The 17,521-nt window shown below is 42.8% G+C and overlaps 1 protein-coding gene across 1 annotated transcript in view; it reads right to left on the bottom strand.

The window, feature by feature from the left end:
* Positions 1-297: 297 nt before the first annotated feature.
* Positions 298-17,521, bottom strand: part of gpc4 (glypican 4) — a 31,429-nt gene continuing 14,205 nt past the window's right edge. Inside the window, exons 2-9 of the mRNA XM_046406112.1 lie at positions 11,589-11,747; positions 5,777-6,174; positions 5,223-5,388; positions 4,248-4,378; positions 4,008-4,154; positions 3,787-3,911; positions 3,515-3,687; positions 298-3,425 (exon numbers count right to left, since the gene is read on the bottom strand). Of these exons, the coding sequence (XP_046262068.1) occupies positions 3,202-3,425; positions 3,515-3,687; positions 3,787-3,911; positions 4,008-4,154; positions 4,248-4,378; positions 5,223-5,388; positions 5,777-6,174; positions 11,589-11,747 (1,523 nt within the window). The 3' untranslated portion in view covers positions 298-3,201. The remainder of the gene's footprint in view (positions 3,426-3,514; positions 3,688-3,786; positions 3,912-4,007; positions 4,155-4,247; positions 4,379-5,222; positions 5,389-5,776; positions 6,175-11,588; positions 11,748-17,521) is intronic.

Here is a 17,521-nt window from a genome sequence, read left to right as displayed (position 1 = left end):
GCAGTACGCTTGGGCTATTTTGTAGCTTCAAGTCATTCTATTGCTGTCATAAACCAGGAGCTTCGTAAAACAAAACTTAATTGTTGTAATCCTGATTAAAAAGCTCAACAAGTTACTTTATTTATTGTGACAATTCAAATTCTTTGTGAAATGCTTTTGTTACAAATCATAATAATAATATTAACAAATGGTGAACACATTTCACAACATTGAGACTCCTACCTACAAGTGTAGACACTTAACTAAAATGAGACCAGTTAGTCAAGAATGTTGATAAAATGAGACCACTGACAACCATTTAAATATTGACAGTCTTTATTGCAACAAGACTAAGAAATGTTGTTTAATATACATTTTCCTCTTACAATTTAACATCTATCTCATCGGATTTTTTCATAACATTTAGGAGATACTCTGACAAGTAAAAATCTGGTGTACTGTTACGGCCTCTTTTAGAGACATCTAAAACGGCTGCTCTTTATTTACATACTTTTTAATCTTTTCAGTCAGTCACTCAGTCTCTCCTCAGAAAATGAGTCCCTTCTTCTCTTGTGGGCCAAAGGCTGATGGAAGGCTTTCAACACCTGCTCAATTCAACTTTCAAGTCACTGGACTGAAGTTGCTTTGCGGATTGAATGAACAATATTCGGCTGCTGGATCAACTCCTGCCAGCCAGAAAATGTTGCTGCCCTGGCCCGCAAGCGCAGACATTTACCATCATCACCCAAAACATTTCCTTTGACTCTCAGAAAGTTGGGTTTTCTTCACAATGGACACAACTCTTCCTCATGACACAAACACATGCACAAGCCCTTGTAGAAATGTTGGCAGAACACAAAACTCAGGAGAATTGAACTGGTCACATGCAGCAGCAATGCCAAATCAAGGCACTGAAGAACAGCAACATCTTTTTAAATTAAGGCTTCAATATGTTATGAGGGTTGTTAAGATGTTTCATCCAATCCTTCAAAGCCAGATTTTTAACATTGCTGTCCTTGTTCTTTGCTCCAAGATCACATTTTTAGAAGCCAATGTTAGGTAACCCCACAGTCAACCTGTCATTTTAGGAGCCAAACATGAGGTGTCCAGTATTTAAAAACTGTTTCAACTGAAGCCAACTGTTGGACAGATGTTGGACTTTTATATAATGCATAGTGAAACCAGCCCAAATCCAATCAATTCAATAACTTACTTTGAGAAATGTATTATTTCACCTAAATTTTGCTTATCAACACGTTCTGAATACTGTGCTTTGGATAATTTGTCAGTTCTAGAGGCATGTTTGCAGTGACATTAAAATACATGCATAAGTTACTGTACAAAAGCTACAAAAGGCAGAATCATTTTAGAAACAAAATGACCAGGCAATGCAACTTACAGAACCGATTATGAAATTAGATGATACAGAAAATCATGTGTTGTGCTTGTCATTTGCTAACAATATACTGAAAGACCCTTAACGGAATCTGAGCAGATAATAGACACAAATCATCAACACCTACATTCTTCTGTTTTTTGTTTTTTTTTACCTCAAGAAGTTGCTAAAATTGTACCAAGGTTAAAACAAAAGATCAGGCACCATATGCTGCATTCATTTTGGTAGCACTTGTGACAATACGCCAACATTCCACCTCAAGCTGACATGATGAGAACACTGGGACGAGCATAGGCAGATTAAATGGTTCAGTATGAGTCCATTTATGCTTACACAGGCCATTTAAGAGGTACAAGTGTGAATTGTGGGACGGGGTATATGGTTTTAAAAAAAAAAAAAAAAAAAAAAAAAAAAGGAGCCCCCAAAAAATTGTGCACACTGACCAAAAAGTGCCCCAAATGTTTGTGCACATTGTCCTCTTCCACCACCTAAAACTAGCAGTAAAATCCACTGTAGTACCTAATATATATCTTCATACCAAAAATAGCTAGAAGTTACAGCACCTCTTCAACATAAAACCCTGTATTAAAATAATCTTTCCTTGATTTCATTTGATCAAAGCACTGTCTTTTGTTCCTCCTCTCTAGTTTAATGTGAATCGCTCCAAACATACATGTTGCCACCTTTTCTTTTCAAAGTAAGACTGTATAGAGTCAGATCCTCTCAGCTGGACTGAGCTTACAGTACCAAAAAGGGCATTCAGGACTTGTCAGCTTTGCCTTCTTTAGGGGTAATGCCAGGGGAGTCCTTCCTCTTCCACACCAGTTACCTTTCACCAGGATGCCAGCCACATATCTCAACTCTATCGAACACTTTCAACTCAACTTAACTAAATTGCATTGACAATGAGAGCATGCATGAGGTATGAACTTACTCTTGAACTGCTTAAGCTGAGGAACTTAAATTAAAAATCAATGGAGAAATTAAAAAGTTAGGCTGTGATAATGTTCATAGCAGACATACAATATGCATGTTTGGGCTCACGGAGGCGCTCCAAAAAACTCTTTTAAAGAATGATTCCCATCTGCAGGTGAAACATTAATACCTGTGCTGTAACTTCTCTCACTGTATTTCTCAGAGCTGAGCTAGGAAGACTTTCAACATGAAGCAACGTGAACAAAAGCTCAAACTCTTCCCTAGTTGAGCTCCACAGCTAGGTTCACAATGTCCGACTGGCTGATGTATGTAAATGTGTAAATGCACAGGCATAAACGTTCACAGTATGCACATTCATAATGTGCAAAAAGAAAAAAAGACTGTTACAAATTGTTCACATTTATAACATCATTACATGGTTTGCTGATCTCTGAATAATGTGAAGAAAGATCATCCTCAGAAATATGAAGATATGTCCCACCACAGGCACTCAATGTTCAACCTAACCTCTCACTTGCTATTTAGTAATCAGATGGCAATCACTGAAGAAGGCACAAAAATGAATTATGAGATTAAATTATATAATGTTTGTAATGCTACAAGCAGAACCATAGTGTAGCTCCAAAAGAGCCATAAGGAGTAAAAGGTTTATCTGGAGGAAAAAGGGGGGGGGGGGATGTGAAAATCATGTTGCTGTACACTGATGTCCTTAAAAACATAAAAACAAATAATTAAAAGTGAAGTTATTGTAATATTAAAGAAGAGTCTCCCTCCCCCCCAATGGTGGACAGTCCAAGGTCCTGAAGGCAGTCTTTTAAAAGTCTCTCTGACAGTTTTCCCCTTCGCTCCGTCATTCCTAGTCGTTATCTTGCTCTCTCTGCCCAGCCCAGTTATCTCAAGTGGGGAGCAAGCAGGGCCAGGGCCAGCCCACAGAGCGCCAGCGCCATGCTTCCCTGTGAGGCAACAGTAGCTGATGGACCTCTGCCCACCACCACTTGATTAACTCGGGGATTCCCAGGGTTTGGTGGAGTGGAGAAGTAGATGTCTCGGTCTGTGCTGCAAGATGGAGAGTCACAACCACTGCCACTCTCCTCTCCTCCACTGCCATCATCCCCTGAGCAAAAAGGGACATCAGGGTCAGATATGTGCAACAAGGACATCAAGTCATTAAAGAAAATCATAACGAAGGTTAACCATCCTCACCGTTATCAAAAGAGATGTCATTGCCGCTGTGCGCAGCTTTGAGCCAGCTCGTCATTTCCTTCAAAGCTGCAATCTGACTGCGAATCACAATGTCTGGCTTTGTTATGTCCACATCCACGTCAGGGTTTGACACCTGATTGGCCAGTCCATTTCCAATGACAACTGACTCATACCTAGAGTGTAGAATGAAAGTCAGAATTAGTCTACATGTGGGATTATTTTGAGATACTTGACATACGTTAAAAATGTAGATTCTGTGAGAGTGGTCCTACCTGCTTTTTGCTGTTCCATTCCAGCACTCGTCACCAGGTGCAATCCTCTCACCTGCACACACGGTCTCTGGCAACGTGGACCAGAACTTTTTTGCATGTTTCAGTTTCTTCTTCACATCACTTGTCTGTATAGACAACACAGAAAAAAACAAGTCAAACTCAACAACATAACGTAAAGCAACTGTAGTCCGGTATGTGCTGTGGATTTTCTTGGACTTTACCAGTCGATCTAAACTGGTTCCGGCAGCAGTGGTGGGCCTTGCATCAGGACTGTAAGGACGGAAGCGACCAGTAAAGCCTGTTTCTTTGATGGAACGTTTGGACCGGAAGGCCATGTTTGGTTTTGGCTGACCGCATCCTTGGAAAACCTGTCCAAAAATATGAGTTAGTGAAACAAAATGCCTTGATGTCTCATCTTTCTTTATGAAGAAAAAAAAAAAATACCGTAAAATGATACTGACTTTCTGTGACACTTGCATGCTGTTCTCCTGCATGTTCATGATGGCCTCCGAAATTTTCACGTCAATGGGATCCATGATAGACTCAAAATTAAAGGGACCTTCAAGCCTCTCAGCCAGACTAAGCATGGCATCTGAAAACAGGATATAGGAACATGAAATTAAAATCAACACAAGAAATGCATTGCAAAATAAGGCTTTCTTTACTCCAAGCTTAATGTTACAAATAGCTGCCACTAGGGGGAAGCACAGGCCCAAGAGAAGGTTGGGCATCTGATTGTTAACCACTCAAAGTTGACGCTCAGATTATGGCAAAGCGGAGCTGCTGCATGGTGAGAAGGCAGCAGAACCCAGACAGTTGAAGGGTCAGCAGCCAGAGTTAGATGCATGTAAGGGTGGCACAGAAGCCAGGATCCATCCTTTGTCACATGAGTGCATCATAATAAATAAATACAGAACATACAGGAGGAGAACACTGGATATATGTACCACCATGAATGTGATGAAACTGATCCTGGTCTGTGTTTACACAATACAGGAGCTGCATTCATCCAGTGGGTAACAGCATGTACAACTTGTACAACTCCTCCCTTTCTGCCTTTACTTATACAAGATTCTAAAGAATGAGGGATGTGTTTGTACAGGATTTTAGTTTTACAATGTGTTCCTTTGTTAAACATGCTCTTGCTTAACTGAAGTGCAATGAACCTAAGTATTTCTCTCATCTAAACACCCTGTTTGATTATGCCACACTGGTTTCCCGCCAGTAAGGGTAAAGAGGGGTGCACAGTTAGAGAAGGACAGATGAGATCAAACTTGAATGACTCTTCGGTGAAAAATGAAGAACTGTAGTGGCAACAAGTCGTATAAATATACTCGGTTTCCAAAACAAACACTTTAAGCTACTATGGTTACAGCAGGTCAGGTTAGTTAAAGCAATCATTAGGTATATTAACTGTTCACATGATGGTCTCCTACCGAGGAAGTTGTTCCATTCTGTGTCCAAGTCGGCCTGGTTGGCCAAACACCCGCGCAGCACATTCAGACAGTAATTCTGGCAGGGTTTCAGGGCCACTTGGCCCGAGCAGTAGGGACAGTACAACATCTTCATGGCTGCTCGCACACAGCTGGGAGAAGCACTGACCTGCAGGAGGCAGGGGGCAGTTAGCAGACTATTATCATTGCACCACAGCAAAAAAAAACAAAACACTTTTCTAGCACATACTTCGACTGTGAAAAAGCATGACCATTAATTTTATAAGCCAAGTCCACAAAGCAGTATAATCTAATCACCAATGAATCACTCACTTCAGTGGAAAAACATGCCATACCAGAACAGTGAAAATGGTTTATGTTTTCGGAGACACTGTAATGGAACTGCAGCCAGTTTATCCAAGAAAGATATGAAGTCAGAGGCACAGAGGGGAGGGATGAACAGGACTTTTTGGGAAAAAAAACAACCTTTCTCTGTCTGGTAGTAGCAGACTGCCTTTTTTGCAAAGACAAAAGCTTCAAAGGCACCACTAACTTACCGTGGAAACTTTGTTGACTACCTCTGGCATTAGCGCCAGGCCACGCACAAAGGTGCGCGCAGCCACGAATGCTCGTGTCAGTTGGATGCGGAGCTTGCGAGGCACATCGCCGAAGGGCTGCAGCTGCTCCGTGTGCTGGCTGACGCACTCCATGTAGGCGTCGCTGAATTCGTACTGCACATTGACCAGTCGGAACATCCTCTCCAGGAGGTCAGCCCAGAAGTCTGACAGCATAGAGTCCAGGTTGATGGCAGAGCTGCCCGACACGTAGTAACGAGTCAGGGCCTCGAAAAAGTTCTTAAACAATTCTGCGTTCTGCACATACATCATCCCGTATGTTCGCACGAACATGTTGTGCAGTGAGACCTCTGCATTTTTCAAAAGCTCACGGAAAAACTCTGTGGAAAAGAGAAAGAGCACAGGGATTAGTGGAATGACTGAATATCGAGGCTGCCAAAGAACCAGAATTAACAATCTTACATTATTCACATTTTATGTCCCTCTACAGGGAGGGATTGATTTTAGAAATGTTACAAAGAAAATTCAGTCAGTATGATGGATAACATAAAGTTTGAAACATTTACAGAGATTGCGAGTTCATGACTTCTTGTTTGAGCACCGCAAATTCACACTTAGTAGGTATCCCATCACAAAACATTAGGCAACACACAAGCACATTGTCAGGGGCTCATCAAGTTATTAAATTCCAGCATGACCACACTTCATGTAAGTATGTAAAATATTGCTGTTGACTAACAACACGAAGATTTCACAAGTGCCACATTACTGCCACAGGGCTGTATTATAGTACATCTGCAGATCCTGGTGTACCTTCTGACACTACGCCTGTGATGCTGCTACCATTTCAAAACAGTTATTTAACTTCACCTAACAATTCGAGTATCTCGACAGAAACGGCTTAAGGACAAAGCCGTGGATGAAAAGCGTAGGAATGTGTTATCAAAAGAGGAGATGAGAGGAGCAAAGCAGGAGGGGTGAAAGGTGGACCAGGAGCATCTCTCTCAGGCTCAACAAGCAGTGTCGCTCCTCGCTCTGCAGACTTGCCATTCAGCTGAGACGTCTCTCCACATCAAGCCGCTTCAAACTGACCACCATCAATGGCATTTTTCTGTTGTCACATTCCATTCGCCTTCCTTTCTCCCTGGTTCTCTTGGACTGTCCGTCAGAGGCATTTTCAATAGGATTACTGAATAATGCAACCCCCCTCCTCCCCTCCCGTATATGGACCTGTAACCCCCCCCTCCACCCCAGCCTTGCATCTCCCTCCCTCCGTTGCTTTCACTTCATCAGTTCCTTCAGAGAGCTCTCTTCACTGGAGACAGGGAACAATGACCTACTTCATCCTGAGGAATGTCCATCAGCCCCCTCGCCGCTTTCCCCCATCCCCAATAATCCAGACCCCCCCTCTCCCAAGACCCCCCCCCCACAAAAACTTTCTTAATCTGAACAAAATGAGAATTCCTCAGAGCCTCTAAAAAATGCTTCACCTTCGGTCTCACATGCATGCAAGCATACGTTCAACCCATCACTCTTCTTTTATTTTTAATCCACTCTCCATCTCCTCCTCGTTGCCCCACGCTCACAAAACTTATGCCCTGCTGCAGTTTCTCTGGGTGCCCTCTGCTTGGCTTTGAAATGTAAAGTTCCCATGCTCTCACAGAGGGAGTCACTAAACGCTCCCTGCCACCAGCGCACACAAACACGCACACACAGATCCCAGGCAGCGCTGTCACTTCCACTTCAGGCTGATATACTAAAAAGAAAAAATGAGGCAGGGGAGGGGTGAGGGCGGCTTGAGGCGGGTTAAGTTGAGGGCTTTTTTAACTCCAAATCCCTACTGTGTCGCCAAGGATACCGGAAACACTGCAGCAACCCCCCCCATTTACTTCCCCGCCATCATTGCCACTCCGAACCCCACCCCTCCAACACACACGGACACAGGCGCACACACACACACACAAAGCCAGGGGAGAGGGCACAAAGTTCCACGCTCCATTGACAGAGATTAAAACAAAAGGTCCACCCCCACCCCTGGAATGTCATAGTAGCCACAAGTTTAAAGTCAGTGAAAAGAGACGGAGGAGGTGAAGAGGAGGAGGAAGAGGCACAAAGCAGGAGGACAACCCTAAACTTCTCTATTTCCTTTCCACAGTTTATTAGTTCAGTAATGCCTATATGCTAAACAGATAAGCCTTGTAATGAGTTTGGACAAACCCACCGTTTAAAAAGAGAGCGGCCTGTGCAGGGTGTGTGTGAGCACTGGCAGCAGGGGAGGCAAGAGGTGGGGGGGTGGGGGCTCCAGGGGGGGGGCGCTTTGGCCCAAGCTGAGGTTCTGAAGTATGAGCAGCATTACACAGGCATCTTGCATTGTCATTAAAAACAGTTTATGACATGCAGCCGTCTGCCAACAGGCCGAGGAACTGAGCACTCCCTCAGGATTTTTCCATTAAAAAATGCGCCTGTCCCTCAGCCAATGGTCTGAGAGAATCTGGGTGAAAGGTTACATGAGAGAGAGCATAAGCTGCAGCAAAATGTAAGGACAAAGGACAACTTCTGCCTCTGCGAGTGTGTCTCCCCTCACCCTGTCATCATTTCCACATGTTGCACTGAATGCCCTATATTAGGAGATGATCTTAGGCCCAATCCATCACAAGAACAGGGGAGCTGACTGATCTCCTCCCACTCCTCCCTCCTACTTCCTCCTCCAAGGAACTTTCCCCTCTCCCCCTGTACCACTACCCATGCCCCTACAAACTCTGCTCCTCCCAGCATAGGCAGTAATTGCATCCTATTTGTGCCAATTAGTCCCTGCACTTCTCCCTTTTCTCATGGGATGGGATTCTGTCCCTCCTGCTGTTGGATTTCAGTGCTTCGGATGGATGTCTCTTGTTGTGTGTGTGTGTGTATGTGGGGAGACAAGGGGCCTTAATCCAAGTGCTTAAGTCCCAGACATAGGCTTGCTCTGCTGGATGGGGTCATTGCAGCAGGACAGACAGGCTGAGGCCAGGACAAACACACAGTGAGGAGACACAGAGAGGGGAGAACTATTTCTGGTACTGGTCTTAATTGGCCATGACTCCTAGCTCCAGGCGCATGATGAGAGCCTACCTAATCACATACACCACTTCCTGAGTTTGTTAGTGTGCGAGCGCATGTTGTTCCGTCTGTTTTAGTGTAGAAATGGAGCTGTGTTTATGCACGTGTATCCCACTACTCTTAGCCAAGTTAGCTGAGGTCATCAGTGTGGGCCGTCATCTTCAGTAAAGGTAAATATAACGATAAACACTTCCTGAGAAAGTCGCACTGACGGGAAGTGCCCCCTTCTGGGTGTCTTGATGTGACAACAAGAAATAATAGGACAACAACCTGAGCCTGTCAGCATATCCAGTGAGAGAGACGGTCCAACGGCCCAAGTGGAAGAGAGCACAGCAGGCCTTTGTAAAGAGATCCCACATCTAACAGTTGAGACACAGTAACAACTTGCCTACAGTGATGAGGAGGGGGCACAAAAGGGGAGGAAGGTAAATGAAGCACAGGGAAAGGTTTCACTGTCATCTCAACAGCCAAACAGATTACAGTTGTTCAAGATTTGATAGTTTTTGTATTGGATGAAATTGTGGTTCTGCTTTCATTTCAAAAGAATCAAAGTCTGAGAACCCCTCTTTTCTCACATATTTAAAAATGGTGCAAAACACACCCGTGACTAAATATGAAGTAAACAAATAGTTCAACACCTAAATGCAAAGCAAACATGGCAACTTTCGTTCATACTGAGACAAGTACTGCATGAAAGTACCAACTATGGTAGCTATACAAGGCACAGCGAGGAAAGGTTTCATTTGCTCAGATTATATGCAATTGCACAGGAACAGTTGCAATGATTACTCTACTACAGTAAAACTTTCTATGACAAAAACAAAACAAAACAACAAAAAAAATTCAGCAAAAGGGTTTTAAGAAATAACTATTTATGTAATAATTTTTTTTTTGTCTTTCATGACACCAAACAACAAATATATATTTGTTCCTGACTGTTGGCTAGAAAAAAACATTCAAAAACTCTCTGCTCTGGGAACTTGTGGTGGGCATTTTATCCAATTTGCTGTCATTTTACAGACCAAATGATTAAATGAGAAAATAATCAGTAGTAAGGATACAGTGTTTATCAGCCTGACCAATTATAAGACACAACATTCAGCATTTTTCTGGGTGTTTTTGTCTGGTAGCCAATGTGCTGCTATGGCTCTGATACAGAAGCCTCTTTTTGCCTGCAGTCTCTCTCAACATCCTGCCCACGACACAATCTGATTGGTTAAACATCAGAAGTTATATTCTGTCTATTTGTCAAGTCAGTAGGAACTTAAGCTATCAAATAAATGTTGTGGTATATATAAATATAAGGAAAAAATGTACTCGAGTTTATTAGTTGGACTGCGTGTGTTCTGTGTCACATACTAACATATTGCCTACTAAATTAGAGATTGAGCAGACTTCACAATGAATTACACTAAAGCAATGTCTTCTCATGAAGGCATCAGTCACAACACTGGGCTCTCCATAATACATACATGTCCCAGCTGTTGTTTAATGAAAATTGTTTATGCATTAACAATATTAATAATACCTCTTCATTTCAATGTAATAGCTCAATGTAGTTTGATTTAAAGAGATAAAAAGGCAAAAAAATAACCAAAAATCAATACGCTTTACACAGAAGCAGAGGAGGAGGCTGCTGAGCTGAAGAGGATTTGTCTCCGACTATGTAAGTTATCTTACAAAATTTATCTGAAACAGAGTTTAATTTTAATAATAACGGAAAATAAAGGGAATAAATGCAATATAAAGTAGATAGAAACATTGCAGAAGTCGTCTCCTGCTTTGGCTGCTGTGGTCTGTGGGGCAAAGAGAGGGGTTTTTGGGAGAGTGAGGCAGGAGATGGGGACAAAGGGCAGTGCGAGAGGAGACAAAGAGGGGCGGGACGGCTCGAGCAGCCACTGCATTCCGACACGTCACATTCCTGTTCACATCTGGCTGCAATACACACGCTCCCCATTACCAACTATCCCTCATTCCCTTTCACAGACACATAAGATCTGAAGGTCTCTGACCTGCATATGCACAGACTTGAATGCATACATACAAACGCCACCTAACGATTCACATAACACATAACCACCCTTCACAAATGCGTTTAGAAATTTGAAAATCTGATGCTTTTTTTCCTTTTTCCATCACTCTTTATGGTCTCCTCTCCATCTTATCTCATCAAGCTTCTTTCCAGCAGAGATGCAGCGGTGGCACGGTTGGGTGGCTGAAGGTATTCAATGCTGCCCCACTTCCTTGGTGACTCAGCACTGTTGCATGTTCCCATGCGCTCCCAGGGAAACCTGATCCCAATATTTACAGGCATACACACATGGGCTCACACACAGAGGAACAGGAAGTACAGAGAAGACTAAATCTGAAGATGTGTGTGGTCCGTCTGGAAGCGTACATGTCTCTCTGAAGGGAAGGGAAGGGAAGCGGGTAGTGGGAGACCAAGCTGCAAGAGGGGGCAGGGGGGACAACGACGAGGGAGCTGAGACATTGAGAGACAGGTGGACGGGCCAACAGACACAGACTGACTGTCTCCGTTCCAGGCAGTGCACTGGCAGGTGGGAGCGTCCGTCAAAAATCGTGCAACACATGCAAGTGCTTCTGTAGGGACACTGGCCAGTGGCACAGTGTAGCCTGAAAAGTGGCTGATGTGCATATGTGTGTGTGACTATTTGTGTTTAGTCTGTTTGCTTACTGTCAAAGTGGTCGTGCCTCTGTTTGAAGGTGGATTGTAGGTTGGTGCTAAGCCTGGAGACGGGAGCTTTGATCTCCGTGTGGCTCTGCTGGCTCAGCTTCTCCTCCATCTCCACAGTGCAGCAGGAGAAACCCTGCGGACACACTTTCAAGGGGGCTCCTGCAAGAGATGAGGAGAATACACAATTTAATACCATGTGATTCAGGAAACAGTCATTACGAGTCACACTGATAAAAATAACTTCTAGTCAGTTATGTTAGAATACAGACAAGACCAGTTGAGAACATAACAGTGGGCCTCTTAAAGTGACTACATTTGAATAATATACTTTAAGACACCTACTGAGTGGCTTTGTTAGCATCTGTGTGGTTAGATGCATATATTATGTATTTCCACCATTAACACAACTTTGCCTGGGATGAAACCTTTCAAATATCAAGTAATGACTTCATCAAATCAAATCAAATCACTTTGGCTGTGAAAACCCCCTGAACTGCACTTATGCGGATTAATTGCAACACTCACAGCGCAGAGCAGTCTTAAGCTGGCCACTTTATAGAGGCTCACACTTATCCTGTCCTGACTGATAGTTCAGTGCTGTGGCTTTCTCTGAGTGCTGTGTCCTTCTAAAACAAACTCTTGAGAGGGGAGTATAAGCTCTTCACCTATGTCGACACCAGCCAGTGTCAGTTTTAGTCAACTTTTTAAAAAATGCACGTGTATCATTTCCAGGACCTCAGCCTTCTGACTGGCAATCACGTGATTCATTTTTAAATGAGTAATGCTCTCTTTTTTTAACGTTTTCTCCTTAAACAAGCACTCTGAAGACAAACAGAATGCCACTTGCTGAAAACTGACAAGCTGTTGCCGAAAGGGAGAGATGTGACGCGTTTCTCTGTTAGTGCAGTTGGAGAAATGCTCTGAACACGCGTGTGTAGACAGACAACCTTTAACTGTTAAAACATTTTCAAACCGATCTGCATTGTGGGTGAGTGTGGACGTGGCTTTGGTCTGAGACAAAAACCTCAAGACAACCTACTCTGAGTTTTCTAATCAAAACCATTATTCAAAACCTAAGCACTGTCTTTGATAGAACAGCAAATTCAAACTTTGTCAAAAGTGAGTTTCACATCCAATTAAAAAGGAGGGTCAGGGGAGGACGAATTCAAAGTTGCAGCTGAAATAATGTTTTGTTTTAAAATGCGGCTGTCGGAATTTGGGAGAACACAGGGATCCTTTCACTGCATCCAGGCACCAACGGCCTGTTTAGTTTTCCCCACCAGCTTGTGCTCACTGACTTGAGGCCTCTGTGAATGCACAGGTTACTGCTACTTGCAGGGGCTTCCATGTTGTACACGGACGGGAGCTTTGATATTACCTGTAGTTAGTTTTCCAACTTTCAATGAAACATCCCAGGCTAATTTAGCCTAAAGAGACAATACAGACACTGATTCTCACATTTGTTATATATCTTGTGTAAAATATTAAAATGTGTCAGTATTTTGTGCAAAGTTACAGGGAGCTCAAAACTTAGGAACAGGGAACTTGAAAACTTAACAGACAGTAAATGGAAACTGTAACCTTATAATAATAATCAACAATAGTGAATATATCCCCCTTAGCATTTTGTCTGAACAGCTTTGTTAAGACATTACAAACATTTACCATAAAAAAACCTCCTCTGGGTGACAGCAAAAGATAGCATGTCTAAAGTATATAAAGCATTAGAATTATAAATCTTTTTACACCCTTTATTAGTGAAAGAATTTGGTAAAGATTATTGCTCTTTCTCACTTTTAGAATGAAGAAACCTTATCTTTTAGACATTAGGTTGAAGATGATGCTGCTGTGTTGTTGTTTCAGGTTGTTTTGTTTCAGCTCATCTGGCGAGATCGTCAACTTAGGGTCTTTCTTGCTGCTCGCCTTGTTTAATGTGACGCCATGTGGATTTGTTTTTCTGTCTCGAGACTGTTTTCATTCTTTTTGTGCATGTAACAGAAACGCCCATCCACTTCTATTCGAAAAACAAGACTTTATACTTTCATAAAGATGAGGAAAGGAGCACGCTTCCAGATCAAATGTGCAGCTTTCAGAGTCTCAGATGTACCAGCACAACCTTTAAGCTACTCACACTGCATACACTTCGGACCATCTCAGTAGCTGAATTATACTAAAGCTAAAATGCTTAAAGAAAAAAAAAAAAAGGACTGCAAGGTCAGAAGTGACTCACAGCAATAAAATCATCTAAACAGGGCACCAGAGAGAGGGATGCACCCTGGCGCCATAAACTGGACCCTCTGTCTGGGATCAAGTCCAAATAAGCCTCAAGTCACTGCTCTCACAGTGCTCTCCCCAAACTCATCTTTCTCCCTGCTACCGTCACCCATTCCACCCGACCCCCTACTATACACATACGCGTGCACGCATACACACACACACACACTCATATCGAGGCATAGTTGGCAGCCCCTACCTAAACATATTCACACATCACATCACTGCTCAACACATGGCCCTTTGTACCAGCATGATTGGAGGGAGGTACAGCGAGCAACACACACACACAGAACTTTTAGGTAAAACAGTCATCCAGTCTCTCCTCCAGCAGGGCCCCCTGCCTACCCACAGCACCGGCGTACAATCAAAAGGGCTATATCCATGTGGAAAATAGTCCGAGTTACCAAAGTACACAAATAAAAGTGAGATGGTCAATATTTCACAAGAATGTCTGCACAAATGTCACATTGTTAGCTCAGAGGATTAAGTCCATGAAAACTGAAGATTCTTAGCTAATGCATACTTTGTAAAAACATTTTGGCAGCCCATTTCTCATACCACTTGGAAAAAAATGGCATAAGGTGGAACAGTAACAAGAGAGCGAACGGTTAACAAGAGCAGTTACATCCTATTTTATAAAAAAAAAAAAATCAAAATCACAGCAGACTTCGTGTATCATGTGTCAACCTCACTATTTCACAATAAGACTGGTCAGTGGACTATCATCAGTCATCTATTGTCAGTGCAAGGAGTAGTCTTTAGGCCCTTTTACAAACCCTGTTAAACACAGGAACATTGCACAGTTGTGCCACCTCACTGTTTTGTATAAAATGCGCAAAGATGATATGCAAGTACACATTTGTTCCAACTTTAAGCCAGCAGTGGAGGTCAAAAAAGAGCCAACGTTTCAGGAGATGCACCAGACACCAGAGTTGTTGTGTTACATGCCACGCTGGCATGGTATCTAAAGAAATATTAAAGCTGCACACACTCTAGGGCTAGCTTTATGCTGGCATTTTTTGACTGAGTGTTAAAAAGGAAAGCCGGTGAAATAACGGGTCTTCTTTTCTGCAGTATTGTGAATCTCTGTGTAAAAGGGTGACAGGTGAACTGGCTGTCAGTGGTCTTACCGAGTTCCTTCAAGTGGCCTCTTATCCCTCCAGCTTCCCAAGTAAATAAAGATGTAATAAGACACAGAGTCAGAGCGTTGTTCAAGTGTGGCCCAGGGGAGGAAAACTGCCATTTATGGTAGTCAAATCAAGGGAGAAGCATCTTGTAAACAAACATGTGACTGTGTGTCATGGTATTCATCAGTTTTCCATTGCTTCTCTGCCTTGCCTTTGTGGGGAGACCACCATTCCCTTTAAAAGGATCATAAAATAAGTCACTTCCCTTTGACATTGTCCTGCCTCTCTAACTCTGCTCTCAGAGGAAGGACGGTGGGGGAGGAGGAAACGCCTCATAGACAAAAACCAGATTAGACACCTCACCACCCTCTCTGCCTGCCATCATGTGCCCCTAAACCAGACGGACCTCGGGGTGCAACCCCCCCCACACCTCCGCCTCTACCACCACCACCCTGCAGGCTTAACCAGCGAGGTCAGGGGTTAACAGCCACTCCTCTGAGAGAGGTCCTGTCCTCTGACCCCCCCTCCCCATGTCTGCCAGCCAGCACATCCACCACACACAGTAACTCACCCCCCCACATAACCCAATCACTCCAATAATAACACCACCAACACACATACAAAACCCCTCACCCCCTCACATACAAGCAATTAAGGGCCGTAAAAGTCGCAGACACATGCAAAAGATATAAACAGAAAACCTGAACACTCATCTACTCCAATCTGGAGTCCTAACAGTCCCTCAGGGATTATTTCTGTACCTTTCTGAACTCATTTCTAAAACTGCAAAGGTAGTCGCATGTCACAAAACGTTGACCAACTTCTGTCACCGTGAAAGAACCAAGCCTCTGAGATTTCACACAGACATCAACATTTGTAAATGGCTCAATGATAAACTGTATCCCACTCATAGTCTATGTGCATACAGATCCAATCCCAGCAGAACACAGGTAATTTGAGACATTGAATACAGGGGCAATTTAATTAAAAAAAAAACATGAAAAATATGTGGACATACTCCAAGCTGACCTGACTGATGTTCAAAAGTCCAGCATATAAAATTTAGCACATAACATACTCAGTAGTGTCAATTATACAAAGCGACACTTTGAATACAAAGGTTGACTATTAATTGGTGTATTATGCTCCCTGCTTTAGCATGTAAGTGCTGCCAGTCTACTGAGCATTACTCATACAGACTGTTGCAAATTTGCACACCCTGCAGCCACAGCACTCTCCTCTTTCTCCTCATCTCTGTCTAGGGTGCAATTATCCTGGGGGGTATGGGACTTTGTGCCATTTGTTGGATAATTTTCTATTCACTTCTGTCAGGCACTGTGAACTTGCAATGTTAATTCTTAATGATGTTTCATGAGTAAAATTCTAGGCCTAATAATTTGTCAACTCTTTCAGGCAAAGTAGAAGGGACGCGAGGTGATGCCACAATTGACAGGATTGATTACACTTAAAACAGCTGCATATTTCATTTTCACAATGATAGCAGTTGCTCTTTAAGTCATTCCCTTCTTAAATTCTTTCCTGCTACTGTCCTGTTGTCAGGCCACTGCTTACTTTTTCATCTATATGGACTCTGCAGCTGTGGTCTATATATGGACTTTAATTTCCCTTTACTCATTAAAAAACGTCAGCTTTTCCAATTATAATTCAATGTCTAAAACAAACTGTTAATAAATAAATAAATGAATTTAAAATGAAAAGAGGCTCAAACTGCTTTTCTTTTATCAGCTTTCAGTAACATCTTTGGAAAGGCCCCACTTTGTTCAAAAGTTGGAGGATGTGTCATTTTGAAATTAAACCCACACAAGTATTCAAACTGATGGAATAAATGTTTCCAAGGCTCCATAACTGTCCAGGATTTAGGCAGCAGGAATCTCCCACACAAGATCAGTCTAGTACTATAAAAACAAAAACAGTGAAGTGGGGGAACATGCACTGTCTATCCCATTGTACACCACAAGTTTTCACAGCACAGTTTGGAAAAGTGCTGTGGCACAATATGATATTTCCTCCCGTGTTATAATAAATCCTTTAAAGAGCTCAGTCCTTTTTAAACTAAGAGCTCAGTCTTTTTTTACAACCAGGAGGAGTAGCTGAAGGAGGAGGGGAAAGCTACAAACATCCACACATTCATGTCTGTTCAGTACAACCACAGACTCTTGCCCAAAGGCATCAGGCCAGCGGTCGCTGCAGGATGAGGAAAAGTGCATCTTGTTCGTGTTCCCCATCCAGATTTTCTTAACTCTTTTTCAGGTGTCAAACCAGTGAGGTCCAAGACAACCTGACCATTACTTTACTGCCTTCTGCGCACAGAAACAGTGATACTATGAATTAACTTTTCAGATTTCTCAAGGAGAAATGGAACAACCATAACAATGTACTGTTGGGCCAGAAAGAGATCATTAAAAGTTATACTACCCTGGTGTGGAATGTCACAATGAAAATTAGCTTAAGGATCTGTGTCCCCACTTAGCTCTCAGGTTTCCAAGATCAGTGTAACATACAAAAACA

This window comes from Scatophagus argus, chromosome 12 (genome assembly GCF_020382885.2).
Source record: "Scatophagus argus isolate fScaArg1 chromosome 12, fScaArg1.pri, whole genome shotgun sequence".
Taxonomy (NCBI): Eukaryota; Metazoa; Chordata; class Actinopteri; family Scatophagidae; genus Scatophagus; species Scatophagus argus.
Note: the sequence above shows the minus strand (reverse complement) of the source record. Positions and strands in the feature narration are given on the sequence as shown.